We start from the raw sequence: 15,948 nt of genomic DNA, 5'->3' as shown, positions 1-15,948 counted from the left end.
AGTTTGCCAATGAACATCTGAATGACTCAGAGGACAACTGGTGAAAGTGTTGTGGTCAGATGAGACCAAAATGGAGCTCTTTGACATCAACTCAACTCGCCGTGTTTGGAGGAGGAATGCTGCCTATGACCCCAAGAACACCATCTCCACCGTCAAACATGGAGGTGGAAACATTATGCTTTGGGGGTGTTTTTCTGCTAAGGGGACAGGACAACTTCACCGCATCAAAGGGACGATGGACGGGGCCATGTACCGTCAAATCTTGGGTGAGAACCTCCTTCCCTCAGCCAGGGCATTGAAAATGGGTCGTGGATGGGTATTCCAGCATGACAATGACCCAAAACACACGGCCAAGGCAACAAAGGAGTGGCTCAAGAAGAAGCACATTAAGGTCCTGGAGTGGCCTAGCCAGTCTCCAGACCTTAATCCCATAGAAAATCTGTGGAGGGAGCTGAAGGTTCGAGTTGCCAAACGTCAGCCTTGTAACCTTAATGATGTGGAGAAGATCTGCAAAGAGGAGTGGGACAAAATCCCTCCTGAGATGTGTGCAAACCTGGTGGCCAACTACAAGAAACGTCTGACCTCTGTGATTGCCAACAAGGGTTTTGCCACCAAGTACTAAGTCATGTTTTGCAGAGGGGTCAAATACTTATTTCCCTCATTAAAATGTAAATCATTTTATAAAATTTTTTTTGTTGTTATTCTGTTTCTCACTGTTCAAATAAACCTACTATTAAAATTATAGACTGATAATTTTTTTGTAAGTGGTCAAACGTACAAAATCAGCAGGGGATCAAATACTTCACTTTGGTGAATCACTAAAACAATATAGAAATACACTATGGAAAAAGAACAGCACGTCAGAAATCAGCTCAATGTAATTGAAGAATCCATAGACTCTAACCACTTCTGGGAAAATTAGAAAAATCTAAACAAACAACAATACAAAGAGTTATCTATCCAAAATGGAGATGTATGGATAAACCACTTCTCCAATCTTTTTGACCCGAAACAAAGAACAAACAGAAAAAACATACATGATCAATTGCAAATCTCAGAATCAACTTTTAAAGACTACCAGAACCCACTGGATTCTCCAATTACATTGAATGAACTACAGGACAAAATACAAACCCTCCAACCCAAAAATCCCTGTGGTGTTGATGGTGTCCTCAACGAAATGAGAAAATATACAAACCACAAATTACAATTGGCTATACTTAAACTCTTTCACATCATCGTTGGCTCTGGCATCTTCCCCAATATTTGGAACCAAGGACTGATCACCCAAATCCACAATAGTGGAGACAAGTTTGACCCCAATAACTACTGTGGGATATGTCAACAGCAACCTTGTGAAAATCCTCTGCATTATCATTAATAGCAGACTCGTACTTCTCCTCAGTAAAAACAATGAACTGAGCAAACGTCAAACTGGCTTTTTACCACATTACCATATGACAGTCCACGTATTCACCCTGCACACCCTAATTCATAAACAAACAAACCAAAACAAAGGCAATGTCTTCTCATGCTTTGTTGATTTCAAAAAAGCTTTTGACTCAATTTGGCATGAGGGTCTCCAAATTGATTGAAAGTGGTGTTGGGGGAAAAACATATGACGTTATAAAATCCATGTACACAAACAACAAGTGTGAGGTTAAAATTGGCAAAAAACAGACATTTCTTTTCACAAGCCCGTGGGGTGAGACAGGGATGCAGCTTAAGCCCCACCCTTTTCAACATATATATCAACGAATTGGCGAGGGCACTAGAACAGTCTGCAGCACCCGGCCTCACGCTACTAGAAACTGAAGTAAAATGTCTACTGTTTGCTGATGATCTTGTGCTTCTGTCACCAACCAAGGAGGGCCTACAGCAGCACCTAGATCTTCTGCACAGATTTTGTCAGACCTGGGCCCTGATAGTAAATCTCAGTAAGACAAAAAAATGGCCTTCCAAAAAAGGTCCAGTTGCCAGGACCACAAATACAAATTCCATCTGTACACCATTGCCCTAGAGCACACACAAAACTATACATACCTTGGCCTAAACATCACCGCCAAAGGCAACTTCCACAACGCTGTGAATGAGCTGAGAGATTTGGCACACCAATTAGGATCTGGCTAAAAATACTTGAATCAGTTATAGAACCCATTGACCTTTATGGTTGTGAGGTCTAGGGTCCTCTCACCAAACCAAAAATTCACCAAACACCAAATTGAGCCTCTGCATGCAGAATTCTGAAAAAATGTAATCTGTGTACAATGTAAAACGCCAAATAATGCATGCAGAGCGGAATTAGGCCGATACCCGCTGATTATCAAAATCCAGAAAAGAGCTTTTAAAAACAACCTAAAAGGAAGCGATTCCCAAACCTTCCATAACAAAGCCATCACCTACAGAGAGATGAACCTGGAGACGAGTCCCCTAAGCAAGCTGGTCCTGGGGCTCTGTTCACAAACACAAACAGAACCCACTGAGTCCCAGGACAGCAACACAATTAGACCCAACCAAGTCATGAGAAAACAAAAATATATTTACTTGACACATTGGAAAGAATTAACAAAAAAACTGAGCAAACTAGAATGCTATTTGGCCCTAAACAGAGAGTAAACAGTGGCAGAATACCTGACCACTGTGACTGACCCAAACTTAAGGAAAGCTTTGACTATGTACAGCCTCAGTGAGCATAGCCTTGCTATTGAGAAAGGCCACCGTAGGCAGACCTGGCTCTCAAGAGAAGACAGGCTATGTGCACACGGCCCACAAAATGAGGTGGAAACTGAGCTGCACTTCCTAACCTCCTGCCAAATGTATGACCATATTAGAGACACATATTTCCCTCAGATTACACAGACCCACAAAGAAATTGAAAACAAGCCCAATTTTGATCAACTCCCATATCTACTGGGTGAAATACCACAGTGTGCCATCACAGCAGCAAGATTTGTGACCTGTTGCCACAAGAAAAGGGCAACCAGTGAAGAACAAACACCATTGTAAATACAACCTATATTTATGTTTATTTATTTTCGTACTTTAACTATTTGCACACAATATGACATTTGTAATTTATTCTTTTGGAACTTTTGTGAGTGTAATGTTTACTATTAATTTCTATTGTTTATTTCACTTTTGTTTATTATCTACTTCACTTGCTTTGGCAATGTTAACATATGCCAATAAAGCCCTGAAATGGACTTGGGAAAAAAATGGAGAGAGCGAGAGAGCGAGAAAGAGAGGGGGGAGAGAGAGGGGCGGAGAGAGAGAGAGAGGGAGAGAGGGAGAGAGAGAGAGAGAGAGAGGGGTGAGAGAGACAGAGAGAGAGAGCGAGAGAGAGAGAGCGAGAGAGAGAGAGAGACTTACAGCACAGAGACCCTCAATGTCTTGTTGCTTTTTGTGATATGTTTCTCTGTCTGCATGCTATGTCTTGCTTGTCCTGTGTTGCTGTGTGTGTGCTCACTGCTTATTGATTGTCTGTTTTGTAATTGTTTTTAAAAACCTGCCCAGGGACTGCGGTTGAAAATTAGCCGGTTGGCTAAAACCGGCACTTTTACTGAAATGTTGATTAATGTGCACTGTCCCTGTAAAAATTAAAATAAACTTAAACTCAAACTCAAAACTAGATGTTATGATTATGAATCCGGCAGTGCTACCTTCTTCATTGCCATTTACATTTACATTTAAGTCATTTAGCAGACGCTCTTATCCAGAGCGACTTACAAATTGGTGGATTCACCTTATGATATCCAGTGGAACAACCACTTTACAATAGTACATCTATATCTTTTAAGGGGGGGGGGGGTTAGAAGGATTACTTTATCCTATCCTAGGTATTCCCTAAAGAGGAGGGGTTTCAGGTGTCTCCGGAAGGTGGTGATTGACTCCGCTGTCCTGGCGTCGTGAGGGAGCTTGTTCCACCATTGGGGTGCCAGAGCAGCGAACAGTTTTGACTGGGCTGAGCGGGAACTGTGCTTCCTCAGAGGTAGGGAGGCGAGCAGGCCAGAGGTGGATGAACGCAGTGCCCTTGTTTGGGTGTAGGGCCTGATCAGAGCCTGAAGGTACGGAGGTGCCGTTCCCCTCACAGCTCCGTAGGCAAGCACCATGGTCTTGTAGCGAATGCGAGCTTCAACAGGAAGCCAGTGGAGAGAGCGGAGGAGCGGGGTGACGTGAGAGAACTTGGGAAGGTTGAACACCAGACGGGCTGCGGCATTCTGGATGAGTTGTAGGGGTTTAATGGCACAGGCAGGGAGCCCAGCCAACAGCGAGTTGCAGTAATCCAGACGGGAGATGACAAGTGCCTGGATTAGGACCTGCGCCGCTTCCTGTGTGAGGCAGGGTCGTACTCTGCGAATGTTGTAGAGCATGAACCTACCCATGAACCTACCCATGTGGGTTTGTGTGAATAAGCACTAAGACTCTTAGCTCTTTATACACACTGACTGACAGGAGATCGTACCTACAGACATCATAATGGAAGAAAACTACAGGGAACCCCTCCTCTCATTGTACTCTCATCCTCGTCTCGCTGACGACCAATTGACATAATCAAGGAATTGTTGTGTTACAGTCACAGCCACAAGAGGAAAAGGGGGAAAATCGTAGTGAAATATTTACCAGCTCATATCTCATTCCCTTTACTCATTGATTTGAGTTCAGTGGGAGGCAGGAATGTTATGAGGACCACACAGATCTGACAACTTGTTGACCTCTGACCTGAAATCAGCTTGTAAAGCTGTGTCTCAGCAGCATTAGTTCTTCCAAACGGAAATGAAAGGGAATCACATGTTCAAGTGTCCTCAGGGGTGAGTCTCAAGCCAAGTCAGTCAGGGGTGAAAGTCAAATTCAAAATCCCCCTTACCCTCTATGGTCTTTAGGTCAGCTTTAAGAAGAGTAGGCTAGTTGGTGGTCGAGAGTCACATGGCCCAGCTCCATACAGTTCTTATAGGATAGAGTTAATAACAGCTCTCTCTCTTTCTCTGTGTGTGTGTGTGTGTGTGTGTGTGTGTGTGTGTGTGTGTGTGTGTGTGTGTGTGTGTGTGTGTGTGTGTGTGTGTGTGTGTGTGTGTGTGTGTGTGTGTGTGTGTGTGTGTGTGTGTGTGTGTGTGTGTGTGTGGAGGGAGGTTTTTGGGCATATGCTTCCACTGCTGATCCTAGATGTGGATCATGTGAGTTGAACGAAGCTGCATTCTTCCCTGATGTTCTCTTACTCACTTCCTCTAAACACACACACACACACACACACACACACATCATAGATACTGACCCTACATTTGATGATAAACTGCATACATTGGATGATTCATACTTTATTTTCCCCAGAATTATGGAGGGTAAAGATCACCGTATGTAGGCTCGCTACAAAGTAGAACCATAGAGTGTTCTTCGGTTTGTCCCCATAAGGCAGAGGTCAGCAACAGGGGACTCGCGGGCCACAACTATTTTTGGGTCGCCCAATGTTTTAATATAAGAAATCTGTCCCCAAGTATTCCCACAAATAAAACATTTAATAAAAACATGTACATTAGTGATCGTGTCTCAATGTAATCAAGGTATATGAAATGATTGTTATTTTGAAATACAATCTCTTTTTGGGCTTAGTTGTGGTCAATTTGCAGTATACAAATGATTCTCATTATTTTCCAGCCCCCCACCATTTTGCTACGACAAAAATCTGAATCTAGTCGCCTACCCCTGCCAAAAGGGAACCCTTTTCGGTGCTAGGTAGAACCCTTTGCAGATGATTCCATCTAGAACCCTCTATGAAGGGTTATTCATTGAGCCGTCTGTAAATGGTTTTAACCAGAGCCTTCTATAAAGGGTTCAACCAAGAACCCTTTGATCCTCTAAAGGTTCTACCTAGAGCCGGAAGGTCGGAAACTCCTGGTTTACAGGCCACATCAGGCCTGCAAGTCACATTATGCTGGCTTGCAAAGTGATGTGTAATTCCTATTGGAATCCAGCCAGAGTGAGGGTATCCAACAACTGGAACTTTTAATCACCTGCAACCTGCATTCAGATAAAATGCCAGGGTAGGGAATATTGATTATTGAGACTATCTAAATGATGTAAACTGGATTGATTGATCTTATGCTACACAAAGATAAATAACTAGGTATTGTAATGTCTGCTTCCAACTCACATTCTCAAACACGTAGATCCCCTGAATGCAGCTCACTCTCCAGCCCACTTTCCAGCTCACACTCTCAAACACATAAATCCCCTGAACTCCAGATCCTAATCACCTGAATTCTAACCACCTGTTCACACACCTGCATGTCATTATCACACACTATTTAGTTCGGTTCTTTGCACCCCATCATTGTGAGGTATTGTTTGTTTTGTGACACACTTCTATTCGGAGCTCTGTTTTGCCCCATAGTTTAATCCTCCCGTGTATGATTGTTTTTGCCTGCCTCACTAACGACGCCTTTTGCCTATTCCCTGCCTGAACTTTAGCCTATCTGATTTCCCATTATCAACCTACGTTAATAGCCTTTTCCCTGCCTGTACTGGTGCCTTTTTGGACCCCTTGTGTATGACCTTCTGCCTGCCTCTGGGCCCAGCTACCTGCCTCCTCCTGTGGTCCTTTAACAATAAACACCTGCTGCGCCCTGCGCTTGAAACCAGCTCTCTGTCTCCCATCGTGTTCATTACAGGTATCACTGGCCGATTTTCTGTGTACCATACAATACACTGCTGGTTCACTCAGACTGCATTCTAATATTCTATTCTCTGCTCAATAAAATAACAGAAAATACTAATTTGAAAGAAACAAATAATGACAAAGATACAGTGCATTCGGAAAGTATTCAGACCCCTTGACTTTTTCCACATTTTGTTATGTTACAGCCTTATTCTAAAATGGATTAAATAAATAATATCCTCATCAATCTACACATAATACCCCATAACGACAAAGTAATAACTGTTTTTTAGAAATGTTTACAAATGTATAAAAAACAAAAACTCCCTTATTTACATAAGTATTCAGACCCTTTGCTTTGAGACTCAAAATTTGTCTCAGGTGCATCCTGTTTCCATTGATCATCCTTGAGATGTTTCACAAACCTGATTGAAGTCCACCTGTGGTAAATTCAATTGATTGGACATGATTTGGAAAGGCACACACCTGTCTATATAAGGTGTCAGAGCAAAAACCATGCCATGAGGTCGAAGGAATTGTCCGTAAAGCTCAGAGACAGGATTGTGTCGAGGCAATGCTGCATAAAAAAATTTCTGCAGCATTGAAGGTCCCCAAAAACACAGTGGCCTCCATCATTTTTAAATGGAAAAAGTTTGGAAACACCAACACTCTTGCTAGGGCTGGTCACGGGGCCAAACTGAGCAATCGGGGGAGAAAAGCCTTGGTCAGGGAGGTGACCATGAAGCTTATGGTCACTCTGACAGAGCTCCAGAGTTCCTCTGTGGAGATGGGAGAACCTTCCAGAAGGACAACCATCTCTGCAGCACTCCACCAATCAGGCCTTTATGGTAGAGTGGCCAGGCGGAAGCCACTCCCCAGCAAAAGGCACATGACAACCCGCTTGGAGTTTGCCAAAAGGCATCTAAAGGACTCTCAGACCATGAGAAACAAGATTCTCTGGTCTGATGAAAACAAAATTGAACTCTTTGGCCTGAATGTCAAGCGTCACATTTGGAAAAAACCTGCCACCATCCCTACAGTGAAGCACGGTGGTGGCAACATCATGCTGTGGAGATGTTTTTCAGTGGCAGGGACTGGGAGACTAGACAGGATCGAGGGAAAGATGAACGGAGCATAGCACAAAGAGATCCTTGATGAAAACCTGCTCCAGAGCGCTCAGGACTTCAGACTGGGGTGAAGGTTTCCAATAGGACAACGACACTAAGCACACAGGAAAAGACAACGCAGGAGTGGCTTCGGGACAAGTCTCTGAATGTCCTTAAGTGGCCCAGCCAGAGCCTGGACTTGAACCTAATCGAACATCTCTGGAGAGACCTGAAAATAGCTGTGCAGCGACGCTCCCCATCCAACCTGACAGAGCTTGAGAGGTTCTGCAGAGAAGAATAGAAGAAACTTCATATCCAAGAAGACTCAAGGCTGTAATCGCTGCCAAAGGTCCTTCAACAAAGTATTGAGTAAAGGGTCTGAATACTTATGTAAACGTGATATTTTCAATTTTTTAAAATAAATTTGCAAACATTTCTAAAAACCTGTTTTTGCTTTGTCATTATGGGGTACTGCGTGTAAATTGATGATGGGAAAAATCCATTTAATCCATTTTAGAAAAAGGTTGTAACGTAACAACATGTGGAAAAATTCAAGGGGTCTGATTACTTTCCGAATGCACTGTATATACTATGTCAGTATTGTATACGTAAAAATCATTAGGGGAATACGAGATACATGCACAAATATTCCCACAGTTTAAAACATTCTCACACATATTTTTAACTTGACCAGATTATTCAAAGTTTAAACACTGAAGTAAACACTCATGCTCAGGCACTATTTAAAAGAAAGAAAAAAAATACTATCAAAAATCTTATTCAGATTCAGAAGGGTTCTATGTAGAACACTTCTTGCCTTCCAAAGGACCATTTCTTAAAAAAAAGGTTCTTAGGATGAAAAAGGTTTTAGTTAGAACTCCTTGCCTTCCAAAGAACCCTCGTTTTAAGAGTGTGTTTAATTCATCCCATAGAAATACATTAATTTTCAATCTATGCTGGTTTTGTGGATTAACTAGATTACCTCACTACATGTTCATAATCTTCAACATACCGGTACTCAAATTGGAAGTAATTCCAATTTTCGCCCTCTAATGAATATGTGATTAGATTCCCATGGCACTCTAGGCTATGACTGTAATCTCTAATAGAATGTTAATGCATTTTCTAAAAAAACAAAACATGGAACCCTCCCTTTTAAAAGGGCAGGTTAGCATTTTTCATCATGAATCTTGTTCTGGAGGCAGCTATTCAGTGGTCACTAGCTAGCACAGCCACAAAGTCATCAAATCTGATTTTAAGCCTAACCTTAACCATACTGCTAACCCTAATGCCTAAACCTAACCTAAAATTAGACAACAACAAAAAAAACATGCTTTTTTACAATATAGCCAATTTTGACTTTGCAGTTGGCCTATCTAAATAAAGACTTGCCTAGTTAAATAAAGGTTCAATAAAAATACAAATCTAAGGGGAACTCGCTCAGTGCTGCCTCAAGGACAAAACTAAAGACAATAAACGTCAACCTGCTTTAAAAGGTGGTTCCAACATAATCTCGATTCACTCTGACATTCCACTCCTCCGCACAGTCTCCTATATTGCCAGCTGTCAATTAAAAACACATAAATTATTCAAAGCACTGAATTGATTGGTTGGGGTGATTCCAGGTAACACATGATATTACAGATGGGGGTTCTGAAGACTCGGAAAGCTCATGTTAAAGCTATGAGAAGCACAGAGGCACAGTTGTAGACACATGCACAGAGATGTTACATCCAACATGTACTGCATATCTGTAGTGAACAACATGGACAGCTCTAACAATCTGTGTCATAAAGCTATTGTCTCCTCTCTAGCCCTACTTCTGAAACTATGCATTCAGCCTTAACAGGCATATTCAAATGACTGCAGTTCTGAAAGGCAGCAAGGCTACAGTCTTGTATGTAAATGGGGGTGAGATGGAGGCAGCATATGTGGAGGGAGTGGTGGTGGGGGTATGGGGCTCTACTGTTTTAATGCAAACCGTTCAAAAACATTTCCTCCTTGATGTCCCTCTCTCTCTCATCTCTTTCCAGTCGGTATGTTTCAGACTCATCCCTATGGGCAACGAGCATCATTAAGGCTCTCTAACACATTGACTGGGCCTCATTAGAGAGCTTCAGCACCTACACTCTTAGAAAAAAAGCTTCCAAAAGAGTTATTCGCCTGTCCTCCTTTTGGGTTCCATTTAACACCCTCTGTGGAAAGGGTTCTACAGGGAACCCAAAAGGGTTCTACATGGAACCAAAAAAGGTTTATTCAAAAGGTTATCCTATGGGGACCACCAAAGAACCATTTTAGGTTCTAGATAGCGCCTTTTTTTCCTGAGTGTACAATCCTCCCACATAGAGTCTCTTTAGTTACCATCTCATTACATCTGTTCTGGTCACCCTATGACAGAGGCCTCAGTTGGGTATAACTGGGCCAAACCATAGCTCAAGACCAAAAATGTAAGCTACATATAGGAAGACTAAAATCATTCCAATCCCGATTAAAATACAACGGCTGTTTAGAGCATTGGTTAGTGGCTGGCTTTAGGACCATGCGGAGAGCAGCTCAGAGAGCAGCTGCCAGCCTGATACCTTTCTCTCAGAGAGCAGAGACGTGCCAGACAGTTAGGCAGCGCACAAATTGAATTTGATGTCAGCATTTGAACTCGGCCTTGTAAGCCTTGCAGCCAGCAACTGCTATTTTCACCGGTTACCTTCACATTGATGTTGGCATAGGTGGCGTGTCCAATAGGCTAGGGGATGATAAGCTTCCCCTAAAGTACATTTTATTACATTTGTCAAAAGTAGCTATATAATTACTCATGCCTATACTTAAATAAATGAAATCATTCAAAATGCTACGCCAGAGAGCATGATATGGCCACATTAGCTTATTTTAAAAATGTACTGTGGATTGTTTTAAGTGCACACTTTGGGCAGAGCGCACAGCAAAGAGTTTACCAAATAGGCTAGCTGATTGTTGAGTTACTGCTACCAAATAGGCTAGCTGATTGTTGAGTTACTGCTACCAAATAGGCTAGCTGATTGTTGCGTTACTGCTACCAAATAGGCTAGCTGATTGTTGAGTTACTGCTACCAAATAGGCTAGCTGATTGTTGAGTTACTGCTACCAAATAGGCTAGCTGATTGTTGAGTTACTGCTACCAAATAGGCTAGCTGATTGTTGAGTTACTGCTACCAAATAGGCTAGCTGATTGTTGAGTTACTGCTACCAAATAGGCTAGCTGATTGTTGAGTTACTGCTACCAAATAGGCTAGCTGATTGTTGAGTTACTGCTACCAAATAGGCTAGCTGATTGTTGAGTTACTGCTACCAAATAGGCTAGCTGATTGTTGAGTTACTGCTACCAAATAGGCTAGCTGATTGTTGCGTTACTGCTACCAAATAGGCTAGCTGATTGTTGAGTTACTGCTACCAAATAGGCTAGCTGATTGTTGAGTTACTGCTACCAAATAGGCTAGCTGATTGTTGAGTTACTGCTACCAAATAGGCTAGCTGATTGTTGAGTTACTGCTACCAAATAGGCTAGCTGATTGTTGAGTTAGACCAGTCAGTGAGAAGCAGTTAAATAGCCCTAGGCTTATCACAATATTTCAAAATACAATTGTAGGAAACATAGTTTAGAAAGCAAATGAAATGCTGAAAAGAGAAGCCAAGAAAAAGACTCTAATCTGTCTCTAATTATCAAAATGTTCAATTCCCGATTGAGAGAACAGTAGTCTATCTTATAGGCACCAGCGGAGAACATCGGCCATTTCCCCAGTGAGTGATGCATATTCACTGTCTTTATCATTGGTCCATTATCACTGTAAAGATTTGAGGGGCACAATTTCCTCCTCCAGGCTAGATGGATGTCATATTGTACATTAGTCTGCAAATGCGATGATAGATGCATGCAATCTTTTATTATAAAGCTGAAAAAAATAGCTTGCCCAAACTTGGCATTTGAAGTCGGCCTTGTTGTGGCTTGATCGAGTGTGTTATGCATTTATTTCACGTTGCCCTGTACGTGCCGTTCCACAAGTAAATTAGTCAATTTATGATGAGGTTGAGTAGTGGTTGACATTGTATACGCCGTTCCACAGACCTTTAAACCTGATATTGCGGTGATCATTAATGGCTGGAGTCATATTTGTTTGTTTTTGCTGTTCTCCAAATAGCCTTTTAGTTTTTAAATTGTGTAGAAATGCGGTAAATGAGCTTCAACTTCCCAAAGAATTCCTACTTTGACCCAATAGATTTAACTGAACTGACACCACTACCATATGACCCAATAGATTTAACTGAACTGACACCACTACTATATGACCCAATAGATTTAACTGAACTGACACCACTACCATATGACCCAATAGATTTAACTGAACTGACACCACTACTATATGACCCAGTCGGTAATGGATTTCCATTACATTCATCTTAAATAGAAATACTACAGCATGAAGCAAAGAAACTGAGTTAATAATTTGGCATGGAAAAGGGCCAACGTGTGTAAGTCCACACTGTTACACAGACGACGAACCAAGTGGGAGTGGGTCATATCCATGTTGGAATGTTATGATTGGGGTCTTGGTCATATCCATGTTGAAATGTTATGATTGGGGTCTTGGTCATATCCATGTTGTAATGTTATGTCTTGGTCATATCCATGTTGGAATGTTATGACTGGGGTCTTGGTCATATCCATGTTGGGATGTTATGATTGGGGTCTTGGTCATATCCATGTTGGAATGTTATGACTGGGGTATTGGTCATATCCATGTTGGAATGTTATGACTGGGGTCTTGGTCATATCCATGTTGTAATGTTATGTCTTGGTCATATCCATGTTGGAATGTTATGACTGGGGTCTTGGTCATATCCATGTTGGAATGTTATGATAGGGGTATTGGTCATATCCATGTTGGGATGTTATGATTGGGGTCTTGGTCATATCCATGTTGGGATGTTATGATTGGGGTCTTGGTCATACCCATGTTGGAATGTTATGACTGGGGTATTGGTCATATCCATGCTGAAATGTTATGATTGGGGTCTTGGTCATACCCATGTTGGAATGTTATGACTGGGGTCTTGGTCATATCCATGTTGAAATGTTATGATAGGGGTATTGGTCATATCCATGTTGGAATGTTAAGATAGGGGTGTTGGTCATATCCATGTTGGAATGTTATGACTGGGGTCTTGGTCATATCCATGTTGGAATGTTATGATAGGGATCTTGGTCATATCCATGCTGAAATGTTATGATTGGGGTCTTGGTCATACCCATGTTGGAATGTTATGACTGGGGTCTTGGTCATATCCATGTTGAAATGTTATGATAGGGGTATTGGTCATATCCATGTTGGAATGTTATGATAGGGGTCTTGGTCATACCCATGTTGGAATGTTATGACTGGGGTCTTGGTCATATCCATGTTGGAATGTTATGACTGGGGTCTTGGTCATATCCATGTTGGAATGTTATGATTGGGGTCTTGGTCATACCCATGTTGGAATGTTATGATAGGGGTATTGGTCATATCCATGTTGGAATGTTATGATAGGGGTCTTGGTCATACCCATGTTGGAATGTTATGACTGGGGTCTTGGTCATATCCATGTTGGAATGTTATGACTGGGGTCTTGGTCATATCCATGTTGAAATGTTATGATAGGGGTATTGGTCATATCCATGTTGGAATGTTATGATAGGGGTCTTGGTCATACCCATGTTGGAATGTTATGACTGGGGTCTTGGTCATACCCATGTTGGAATGTTATGATTGGGGTCTTGGTCATATCCATGTTGGAATGTTATGACTGGGGTCTTGGTCATATCCATGTTGGAATGTTATGACTGGGGTCTTGGTCATACCCATGTTGGAATGTTATGACTGGGGTCTTGGTCATACCCATGTTGTAATGTTATGATAGGGGTCTTGGTCATATCCATGTTGAAATGTTATGATAGGGGTCTTGGTCATATCCATGTTGAAATGTTATGACTGGGGTCTTGGTCATATCCATGTTGGAATGTTATGACTGGGGTCTTGGTCATATCCATGTTGGAATGTTATGACTGGGGTCTTGGTCATATCCATGTTGAAATGTTATGACTGGGGTCTTGGTCATATCCATGTTGGAATGTTATGATAGGGGTCTTGGTCATATCCATGTTGGAATGTTATGACTGGGGTCTTGGTCATACCCATGTTGGAATGTTATGATAGGGGTCTTGGTCATATCCATGTTGGAATGTTATGACTGGGGTCTTGGTCATATCCATGTTGGAATGTTATGATTGGGGTCTTGGTCATATCCATGTTGGAATGTTATGATTGGGGTCTTGGTCATATCCATGTTGGAATGTTATGATTGGGGTCTTGGTCATATCCATGTTGGAATGTTATGATTGGGGTCTTGGTCATATCCATGTTGGAATGTTATGATTGGGGTCTTGGTCATATCCATGTTGGAATGTTATGACTGGGGTCTTGGTCATATCCATGTTGTAATGTTATGTCTTGGTCATATCCATGTTGGAATGTTATGATTGGGGTCTTGGTCATATCCATGTTGGAATGTTATGATTGGGGTCTTGGTCATATCCATGTTGGGATGTTATGACTGGGGTCTTGGTCATATCCATGTTGGGGTGTTTTTTTTTCCTATCCAAGTCTCCATGGGGATAACAAAAGGATTATGATAAGACTTGTGAAAGAGATCACAAGTATACTGTATAACATAGGTTATGTATAGACCTTATGTCAGACCTTAGTAAAGGTAAATCTGTCTCCCTCCATTTCCATTTAGTATGACCTGTGTGTGTGTGTGTGTGTGTGTGTGTGTGTGTGTGTGTGTGTGTGTGTGTGTGTGTGTGTGTGTGTGTGTGTGTGTGTGTGTGTGTGTGTGTGTGTGTGCGTGTGTGTGCGTGACAAAACTTCTGAATATTGAGGGCATTTTCATAACCACTGCATCTTATCTCTCTCTAAAAAAAGATTTCACACATTGAGTTCGGGCTCAAAATGTACATACATTGTTTTATTGTTTGATAACCTCTACAAATTCACATAAGGGTTTTGGTGATCATCAGGAAGAAATAGCCTAGATAATGTCAGACACAACATGTTGACAATAAGAGTTCTCTATAGAGACAGCGATGCTTGCCTATTATTTATCTCCAATTGCATTGCCAAATTGCCATGTCTCTGATGTTATGCCGGTAAGTTATTATAGCAACACATTAATCATTTATCAAATTAATAATTGATCAAAACCACTTTCCCGATGCTATAAATAAACTCCAGAAGCGCCCATCAATCACGTCAAGGTGAGGATTTACTTTTACAACAATAAAGTTTGTAATCCCTGAATTACTTACTACCTTGACCATCAACGCTGTCGGTGATTCTCATCTCTTGGTCCCGGTCCACATTAAAAGGATCGTCCTGACTCGGTATTTTGGATAGATTCGCATTAGTCGCGCATCCGCCGTTCCGTACGGCCGAAGGATCCACGATTGTGGGATCCGGGACAGGGAATGAATCTTGTGTCATTGGGTCAGTCATGGTTGTTTACTTATAAGTCAAAAGTCCTCGGGAGAAAAAAAATAACTCACACCGGAGTTCCAAATGCAGCCATCCAGGGCGCGAATGTTCGCCGGTGTTGACAGGACGAAGTGCAGACGGCGGAGACAAGATGAGAGATAAACGCAATCTCCACAGCATCAGCAGCAACAGACCCCTGACGGCCACACCCCTCTCTCTCCACTGTCTCTGACGACGAGATTTCGCACGATAGAGGGAACTGCAGTGAGAAGATTTATAAATCAAGGTGAATTTGCTCAGATTCATACATGGGTTCATTTACTTGAGTTTTGTAAAGTAGATCTGATTATTATCGACATGCATTTGCTATAAAGACACAAGGCTGCCATGTGATGCTAAATTGTCGACTTTTGACGCGACAACTTTTCTACCCCTCCCTCGAAATCCTTCCATCACACGCAACCATGCGCAGAATGCAAGAACATAGCTCGAAAACACCCAACTGTCAATCAATTCCTGGATTTCGATACCATAAACGATGTATTTAATTTATTTCTGTAAAACAACAGTATTATATGTTATGTTTGATGTGGTTACATAAGACAGAAGGTTACTTATGCCAAGGTCAGGGAGTATGGGTCTGCATATAACA

General features: G+C 41.9%; 1 protein-coding gene across 2 annotated transcripts in view; it reads right to left on the bottom strand.

Annotated features, from left to right (window-relative positions):
• LOC115155550 (transmembrane protein 163) overlaps positions 1-15,690 on the bottom strand; it is a 98,979-nt gene extending 83,289 nt beyond the window's left edge. Inside the window, exon 1 of one of the 2 annotated variants that reach the window (XM_029702252.1) lies at positions 15,134-15,690. In XM_029702252.1, coding sequence (XP_029558112.1) covers positions 15,134-15,317 — 184 coding nt within the window. In that variant the 5' untranslated portion in view covers positions 15,318-15,690. Of the gene's footprint in view, positions 1-15,130 lie in introns of both variants that reach the window. The other variant, XM_029702251.1, reaches the window with a different exon arrangement.
• Between the last annotated feature and the right edge of the window lie 258 nt (positions 15,691-15,948).

The sequence above is a fragment of the Salmo trutta genome, chromosome 20 (genome assembly GCF_901001165.1).
Source record: "Salmo trutta chromosome 20, fSalTru1.1, whole genome shotgun sequence".
NCBI classification, from domain to species: domain Eukaryota; kingdom Metazoa; phylum Chordata; class Actinopteri; order Salmoniformes; family Salmonidae; genus Salmo; species Salmo trutta.
Note: the sequence above shows the minus strand (reverse complement) of the source record. Positions and strands in the feature narration are given on the sequence as shown.